Genomic DNA, 9589 nt, shown 5'->3' on the forward strand with positions numbered 1-9589 from the left:
AAAAAATAGGCTAATAAAAGAATTAAGACTTTTTGTAGAATATTTGCTGTTGGTGTTACAACCCATTAAAGTAGTGGGTTAGGTTGTAACATCAACGCTCTTTAACAGTTTGTAATTCATTTAAACAGTAAGCTTATTAACTGATTCAAATGGTTACAGGTAAATATGTGAACATTATCACAGAGACGTAGCGTAGTTACAGACTGAAACAAAATGTGTAACAACACTTCCCGTTGTCGAAAACAGGGCAGAGATGCTATCACAAGCATCAGCTTCACACAGTTCTCCGACAGGCGAGTTTTGTCGCCTCCCTCCGTGTGAAGTGGGACGGCCCTGCTTGAAACTCCTCTTACTTTGAAGTTCGCAAGTTGTTCAACTTTTTCCAAAGCCAGCACTTCAGTGGCACTTTCTTGATTAGGTTTATGCTCTCAGTTCTGATACACGATGTCTTGGATCTGACCTGTGATCATACAGACGCGCGATGGCTCCTTTTGGAAAAAACTTTCTGAAGGCGCGTTTGAAGAACAGGTATGATTCCCACCATCCATTTCATTCATACAGACATTTCATGGGATAAATAAATGTGTTTATTTGAAAGATCGAAATACGCGTAAATACATGTTTGTTTGTTTTTCAGAATCGTTCGTAATTAAACGCGTACAGTTATTGTTATGGGCTGTAAACGCTTGTCACTGTAACAACAGGATTTGCTCTCACTCAAGTGTTTCGCTGCATGGTCGCAGAGCGTCGAGTTACACTTAATGCTGTTGTTCTGCTTGCACCGGTGCCTCTCTTGGATGCTGGTAGCTGGCGTTAAGTAACGCAAAATGAGTCATTTTTACTAAATATTAATTCCTGCATGACGATGCGTCCTGAGCTTGATGAAATGAGCTGAATAGGCTTAATGTTGTTGTGTCGTATATTGGACCTATTTATTTTGTTTAGGTTTTTATGTTTAGAGAATGTAATTTGAAGACTGTTTGAACAAACAAGTAGGGTTAAGGGGATTCTGTGTGTGAACTATAAGGAATAGATTTCCTTATTAAGGATTGAAGCCCCCAAAACGAGGTCTAAGAAAAAGTTTGAAGGTTTTAAAAGTCTGTTCTTTTTAATTGCAAGCATGTATTTCAAACAATAACATAGCAGACTGTAAAAAAATGTGCTAAATGTGTAAACTAAACTCAGAAATTTGAGTAAGCAGGTAACCATAGCAAGCGTAATTGCACGTTCGGGACGGTGCATAACAAAACAGTATAACAAAGTATATTGTCATTATTTATCGCAATGTTAGAGGTGTACACATAATGCATATTATGACAAAAAGCGTTAATTTTTGTTTAGAAGATATTCACTATAGTTGATGAGTAGTTAGACTTAAGTGGCGTCAAAACTTTTGTAGATGACGGACGGGTAGCTACACCCAAGTGGCCTGAAAAAAATATGAGTTGCGTGAGATGAACTTCAATTAAGCCTATAAATTACTCCCAAAATTCTTCTTAAAAGTTCTCTCTTTAAGGTTCATGTCATCAACAGCATAATTGACTTTGCAGTTTAAGTGCTTTGGTTTACTTTTGATGTCTCAGTGTTTCCACTTTGGCTTGTCTAAATGGTTAATGATTCAATAGTGTTTGTTGTGGGCTGATTAAAGAGGATTCTTTCTTGGATGGCTATACCACAGTAGTTTACATCAGGGTTTAGGTTATGTTTTTTTTTTCATTTTAGTCGTCTTTACCTGTCTTTTTAAGCTTGAGACTCTCTGAGGGGACATTATAGTTTCACCTTTAAAGCATAAGCCAACTGTAATTATCTCAAATGTTCAGAGTGAAATCTAATCAAAGGTACTTTAACTCCATGTCTGCTTTATTTAATGTGGTCCGTGCAGAATATCATTTTAACTGTTGATTTATACATGCTTTAATTCATAGGCATGCTTTTTGTGAACATATAAAGGTTTGTGTTCTAACAATAACAGTTAAAACTGGAGGTGGTTATTACACTCCGCTGCCATAATTGTATGGATATTTTAGTGCACCAAACATAATGTCACTCTGTTGAGGCTTAAATAAGAACCTTCTAGAGCAGCATTACAATTTTTAAACTATACTTTGCTTTGCTCAAGCTTTTGAGACAAACTGCTCCACCTAAACATGCAGTGGAGATGTTTTGTCTTCTCAGTGATGCATATCAAATAGAGTTCTTTCTGAAAATCTGTTCTTTTTCATTAAAAATATTTCATGCTTTTTAAATGGGGCTCACTGTTTTTATCACTGCCTCTATATTACTGTGGCTACACCAAAAAGAACCTGCTTAGAAACTGCTAGTAAATTCCACTATTAATTACAAAGACAAGTAACATATTGCATTAAGTACATTTTTGAAGTAGAAAGACTGAATTAGTATTTTCTTGCGAAACATGCTCCATTAATCTTTTTTTTTTTTTTTGTCTTTTACAACTATATTTTTTACAGTATAGATAGTATGTTTCCTTTCCATTATAATGTGAACATTTAACTTATGAATTCCTCCCTTCACTTTTGCCTCTCCCGGTTCACATGTGCTCACTAAAATCTCTCAGATACCTGTTAATGAATCAGTTGACACAGGCAATAATGTAATATGATTTCACATCTGCTCTTAACGGCCACAAATTTTACATCTGCTGCATAAAGATTTCTGATTTAATCAATATCTACAACTTTGAGTACGTGTATTAATATAAATATAATGAATAATGGTAATGAGATATAGCACTGAATGATCCGCACATCTTTGTTAAATCAATGTTTAATTTCCCAAGCATAATTTTGTACAGCCTAATAAACCTTTATAGACTGAGTTCAGGAGATTATGTTCCTTGTCCAGTCACTGTGTTGAGTCTGTAGAAGGATACAGCGTGTTCTCTGTAGTACAAGACCCAAGTCTGGTGGTCACACATGTGTTTGTGTTTGCTCTGTGAGTTGAGAAGCAGAGTGTTCTGTTCTTTTCACCTTCAGTGGTTCTCTGACAATGTCTCTGGTGTTGTGATTATTAGGGCACAACAGATACATCTAATCTACATTTCAAACCAGGTTTGTACATGTTTCTTACTCCATTCATTTGCAATATATCCATGAAATAGAATTCAGAATGTTCCATTGCCTCACAATACATGAACTTGGTGGCAGGATGTATGTAACAGGATGCTGCTGGTCACCATTGATTTTCCCACAAGACAAACACAGGTGCTTCCATTCCCCTTCATTTGTTTCCTGTATTCATGACAATTTTGGAAAAGACTAAATAAAAGAGACCATTTGATGAAAACAATATTGAATTCCCAGTGTAGACCACAAGCTCTTAAAATGGATCAAAATTGTATAGAAAGCCAAGGAAGCACATTGTTAACCAGCTGAGTGTGAACACTTGTATTGTATTGTAGCATATTGTCTGTTTTAGTGTAATGTGTCTGACATGTGTGGACAAGCTACTGTATTCTTTTACTTGCTTATTATGTAAGTGCTATGGTTGTACACTTCTGTTATGATGTCATGTTGACGATGTCATGTGGAATTACTAGCACAAGTGTGAATGTAGGATTAACTGTTAAAAATAGCATTGTATACAGTAAGTTATGTCATGCAACATTTAACAAATATCAATCTTGCATTTAGTTTGTATGCTTTTCAGTCTAAGATAAAGGCCTGTATCCCTACAGAATACAGTATATTTAAGGATGGTTTGTTTGTGGCTTTTTATGTAACAGTGTATTGGGTGGTCTGCTATGTGAATAGCTCAACTATTTACTTTTTTGTAGAGTAGCAGTAGGGTCTTCTAAATATTAACTAACCACCTGCATTCTTGCATATATATTGCATTCTTCTGAGGTCATTCATTAAGATAAAATACGCCTCTTATATTTTTGTCACCTTTTACAAAACATCAGCAATCAAACTATTTATTTATTAATTTATTGCTGAGAAATAAACATTACCTCTATAAATTTTACATTTAAATTTGCTTTTCACTTTTAATAGTTTTTAATTACCCTCTACAGTTCTGAACTAAGAGAGATAATTAGTCATAACCTGATGTTATGACCTGAACAGAGTGAAAAATTATGAAACAATCATTTCAGATAATTGAGGATATGATACACTTGTCATGAAGCCTTCTCCTCATCTGAATAATGTCAGCCATTTGGTGTGGCATTTAAAATCTGAGCTATGATGTGAATCCGTTTTCAGCGGTGCCAAGTACAGTTATAACTGTAAAATGACTCTTGAATCATAAACAGTTTGTGAGCTTTATGTATTTCACCTCATTCCAGATTGTATGTAGTAATGAAGAAACAAGTCACTCCAGTCTGTCCATTACATGGTTATAGTGTGTTTTTAGGCATGAGTGGAATCACTATATTCTTACACTCCAATGTTACAGTATTGCTTTTATACTAGCAACAGTCATATGATAAAAAAAACACTAGTGTGTAATGAATTCTTTATGAACAATTTGCCTAGTTTCTATAGTTTGTAACTGTTTTGTAATACTTCATTATTTGACGTTATTTTATAAAATGTCCATATTAGTAGACATTTTAAGGGATATTAAACTTGTTATTGTTGTTGTTTATAATAAACACTTCTTATATTTCTTTATCAGGTCTAAGCCTGTGGAGGAAACACCAGGCAAGGAAATCCAGGTGCTTGTATGTCGAGAAGAAAAAGTAGTCTGTGGCGTTACCAAGCACACGACCTGCGCAGATGTAGTCAAGGCTTTATTGGAGGACGATCAGACTTTACCAGAGAGTAAGAGGCTACTACATGGGGAACCTAAAGACTTCTGCATTCTGGAACGGTGGAAGGGCTTTGAGAGAGCACTGCCACCTCTCACTCGAATTCTTCGGCTATGGAATGCTTGGGGTGACGAGAGACCTTTCATACAGTTTGTCCTCATGAAGATCAGTGATTTTGTGCCATCATCCAAAGGAGCCAAAAGAGGCTCGAAGTCTCGGGGAGCGAGGTCCAAAAGATTGGAGCAAGGACCTGCACAGTACGCCAAGACTGTATCTGCAGAGAAGCAGAAGCGCATGGTGAAGAAGGCCTTCCGCAAATTGGAGAAGATTCAGAAAGCAGAGGGATCAGAGGGATCAGAAGAGATCAGTAAGCTAGTACAGTTGATCATTTCACAGGATCAGACCATCCGGCAGCAGATTCACCAAATGCGTGAGATAAACTTGGAGATTGAACATGCAGAGGAACAGCTGAGGAACGACCCCACACCTCGCTCCAGCATCACAGAAAGTGATGGAGGCCAGTCGTTGTCCCAATTTGACAACCAGCTTCAGGAGTACCTGTACAACAGTGATGGACTCGAGCAACTAGAACTACATGTTTGCAGGCACCAAGAACTCATTGATCAGCTCTCTCGAGATATTGACCTGGAGCTGAGGAACTGGACTTCAGATTTAGAGGACTTGAAAGGAGCAGCTGCTGCAAGTCCAGAACTAGAGCTGGAAGCTAATCTCTCACTGTCCTCCTCAGATCTCTTAGAGCTGGAAAGCTTAAGCAGTGAACTTGAGTCAAGCATGAGAGCTGGGCTTTCCCTCCATGCCCAAACGCAGGAAATCGAGAAGGAACTACAGCGGAACAAAACAGCCATGCAGTCCCAGAACCAAGAATACCAGCATCTGGTTGCACAACTCAATGCACTTGAGCTGGGGGCATGTCCGGACCAGCCTAGCGCTGTATCTCTGAAGACCCAGATCAGGGCCACTGTCTCTCAGCAGACAGCAGGCAAGGTCAGGCTGACATGCTCCCCTACAGATGCGACAGACACAGACTCAGACACTGGAATAAGCTCTACTCACAGTCAGGACTCGCTGTCTCCCTGTGTGGACAGGTCACCTCCACTGGACACTGACGTTTAAGTTCAGGATTAACCAATTGTGTTTTTTAAAACATTGTATTTAATGACTCCAACAAGGGAGAACACAGTTGAAAGGGATATTCCACCCAAAATGTAAAATTATGTCATCATTTACTCAGCGTCATGTCATCCCAAACAGAAGTTTACCGTTGATTTCCACTGTATGGACAAAACACTGAGACATTTCTCAAAATGTCTTCTTAGAAGAAAGAAAGACATATGGTTTTGGAACAATATGAGGGGGAGTAAATAATGGCTATTTCCTTTTTTTTTTTTGGGCTGAAATACCCCTTTAAACTAATTTGCGCTGTTACAGTTATACTATATAGATATTGATGCATAAATGAACTGTGTGAATTCATGATTGTCATCTTGTTTTTTCTCTTTATTAGAATTCATATGCACTTAAAGTCTAAATTAATTATGTAAAATAACTTTGTCAACATTGTCAATAAGCTGAGAAACATTTAATTTGGGGGTTTCCTTCATCTTTAAAAATACCCCTCTGATTTTGTTTATTTTATATCCTGCTGATATTTATTAAGCCCAAATTTTCCACAATTTGAAAAATATTTGATCACCTAAATACAAAGTTTAGCTATACATATTGTCAATACTGTTTTGAAAGAAAAAAATATTTTAATGTAATCTGTAAATATCAAAAGCACTATAAAAATGTTTATAACTATATGAACAAGGCATGAAAGAACATAGAATTGTTTTATATTAAAACAAACTAGACTTTTTATATAAGCTTTACTTTTTAACCTGTTTCGACTCATGTTCCCTTCACAGCTAAAGTGGGTTGAGACAGCACTCGGTGAAAGAATCCATTCGGACACTAATACAAACACAAGTAAGGAATATTTGAATTCTAATGGGAAAACCTTTGTACATTTCTTCAGTCAGTGCCAGTAAAGAGACATTCGAGCCCTTTTACTTCAAGTAATTGCCTCATCCTTTCTTTAAAACCAGCGAACAGCAGAGACTTAGCAGTCCTATTAGACTGGTCTCATTGCTTCATTGAATTAATGCAGGGTCTTAAATGCCAAGTTCCTGAAGGGTAACAACGTGTTACACCGTTGTCATTCAGCGTGACTCATAACAAATGGGATTTTAAAGAAGGCTCCATTTTATAATGCAAAACAAATGGGTTTTAAAAATTTGCATTATGCAGCAGGCCTTGATATTCAGAGGGTGTTAATGAAGCCTTGCTTCATTGGCTCCTTCAGAGTGCCGGCTTCGCACTGAGATAATAACCAAATTCCCCTTCATTGGCTCTGATCCCACACAGCACCCCCTGCAGGGTGTTGGCAATACAAAGTCCGAAGGCTCTTTAATGTCTTCAATGTCAGCGTCGTGACTTGTTTACCTCCACTGTCAGTTCAGGAGGATCCAGAGAGCTGCCAGGACTCTGTCGTGGACGTAATTTCCTGTGTGAAAACGGCAATTACTGACTTTTATCTCTGCTGCGGTAGTATTTCCAGCACTAACAATTATACTGGCCAATTCTTGTAAACAGTCCTTTAAGATTGTGTCAGAACAGCTCCCCATGTTGAACTTTCAAAGACTCGTGCATCCTCACAGGCAGAAAATACAGAAGATGCTATAAGTGAAGTGTTATAAAAGGGGATGAGGAATGGCCTTTTGCATGGCAAGTAATTTTACCCCCAAGGCCATCATGTAACAAGACACTTGTATTTTCCTTCACTAGATCAAGGAACCTGTCCTGACTAACGTTTTACATTTCATAAACACGTGATGTAGTTTTTGATCCAACAAATGATTGAATCGTATCAAGACAAAATAATCCTGTGGCCTGCATGCTGCAATCTTCAAAAACAAGAGTCACATTATCTTGTCAGTTTGCCTTGAGTTTCCTGAATGGGCTTTTTTCCACTTTAGCCAGTGATTTGTATGTTAATGTTTCTCTCATTTGAACTAGTACCAAAAAGCAAATAAACTAATTATAGGATTTATTTTAGACTGACTCGCTGTATTTTTTTTGGCATTGCTCAGAAGAATCTGCATGGGTGAGGGTGTATGTTAACAGGATTACTGCAACCGCAGAGTTGCTCACTTGACAGCAACTCGTCGTTCTTTTGTTTTTAATCTCATAATTACATGTCGAAAGCTGTAATATCATGTATAAAAGGGTACCATTTCAGAATATGTTGTACACAAACCCATCCTTATGTGAATGGCTAGCTAATTTAAGTTGTTGTCTAATTTAAGTTGTTGTTAAAACAGAATCAAAATACTTTAAATGTGTCAAACAGAAACAAGTAATGGTGTTTTATTTGGCATGTTCAAGTTAACTTTGCAATCTTAACATTATGCAAACATGTTTTATAGAGTTTTTCAGCCTCATGGCAAGAATGCTGTATCCTTGCATACGTTCAAAGTGTTCAGGCGAAACTGTGTGCACTTGCTGAATCGTGTCAGGGAACAGGTTCATCTTTTTTTTATGAATCTCATAAAAATAACTGCATCTGAAAAGAGCTCACTGTGTCTCTACCTCACATAAACTCGGCATGTCTGAACTTCTTCCCAAGTTGAAGGCAATTGGTTGGATAAAAGCAGTTCAAAAAGTTGACACCATTTGACCGAACTCTTTGAATTAAAATAAAATTAGTTTAAAAAGTAGTCATAGCTTGCTTCGGTTTTGTAAGGTATAATTTTTGATAAATTGATCTGATGAATTTGTATGCAATGCATCTTGGCATAAATTTTGCGTCAACTTGGAAATCACTTAACAGGTGTAATTTTATGTTTTGTGTTAATATATTTATTAAAACTGTAAATTGTGGTGGGATAAATCAATAATTGTTTATCCCCTTTTTAATAGCTAATTCATTCATTCTTTCATACACTTAAAAATAAAGGTTCTTTATTGGCATCAATGGTTCTATGAAGAACCTTGAACATCCATGGAACCTTTCAAATGCAGAAATGGTTCTTTATAGTTGAAAAAGTTTCTTTAGATTTTTTAAATGTTCTTCAAAATGGTTATTTTAGGAACTGTTCACAGAAAGCTTTTTTGGGAACCAAAAATGGTTCTTCTATGGCATCACTTTAAAAAAAAACTTTTATCCTGTATCCTTAAACATAATATATATGAAATTGTTTGGAATAGTCATTGTTTGCAAGTGGAATTAGGGGAAGGGACGTTCTTATTCTAGAGGGCAGTCGATTGGACAATAATCTGTAACACGTCAACAGTCTTTTTTTGTCCATTTTCATTCAGGAGAAAGTCTGCAACTTTTAAAAAATACCGTATATCTTGTAAAAGGTTTATTTTGTCAACTTTCAGATGCATATTGATGGCTTCAGACCAAATAGACATGGACTAAAAGCCACAAAGCTCCAATTCAAACTGTTGAAATATAAGATGAATGTATAAAGTGATTTTACTTGATCACAAAGCCAAGCCTTCAGGGTTGTCATACTCTGGCAATCAATCTTGTTCCCCCAGACATAGAAGCAGAGCAGTATTTTTATTGCAGTGTTGTAAATGCATTTATATGAAGGCTCTGCAGAAGAAAATGCTTGCAGAAGCCTCTGGTTTGAAACAATCATCAAACGCACACACACACACACACTCAGACCTCTCTGGGGTGGTCTATTGTCTCCAGAGATCATTCCCAGAAAGTGATGGTGGGTCTGAAACACCTTTATGTCTATG

At 36.9% G+C, this 9589-nt stretch overlaps 1 protein-coding gene across 1 annotated transcript; it reads left to right on the top strand.

Moving 5' to 3' along the window:
* The first annotated feature begins 347 nt into the window (after positions 1-347).
* Positions 348-8177, top strand: LOC306842796 (ras association domain-containing protein 9-like). The gene is made up of 2 exons (XM_079373868.1): positions 348-528; positions 4639-8177. Exons 1-2 carry the CDS (start codon positions 482-484, stop codon positions 5903-5905), a joined length of 1314 nt encoding a protein of 437 aa, XP_079229994.1. The 5' UTR covers positions 348-481; the 3' UTR covers positions 5906-8177.
* Positions 8178-9589: the final 1412 nt, after the last annotated feature.

The sequence above is a fragment of the Barbus barbus genome (genome assembly GCF_936440315.1).
Source record: "Barbus barbus genome assembly, chromosome: 23".
Classification (NCBI taxonomy): domain Eukaryota; kingdom Metazoa; phylum Chordata; class Actinopteri; order Cypriniformes; family Cyprinidae; genus Barbus; species Barbus barbus.

Bases quoted from the DNA above. Each gene is read 5' to 3' on its own strand.
- LOC306842796 (XM_079373868.1), top strand. From the start codon at position 482: ATGGCTCCTTTTGGAAAAAACTTTCTGAAGGCGCGTTTGAAGAACAG. The intron at 529-4,638 runs GTATGATTCCCA...TTTCTTTATCAG, and splicing joins AAGGCGCGTTTGAAGAACAG to GTCTAAGCCTGTGGAGGAAA.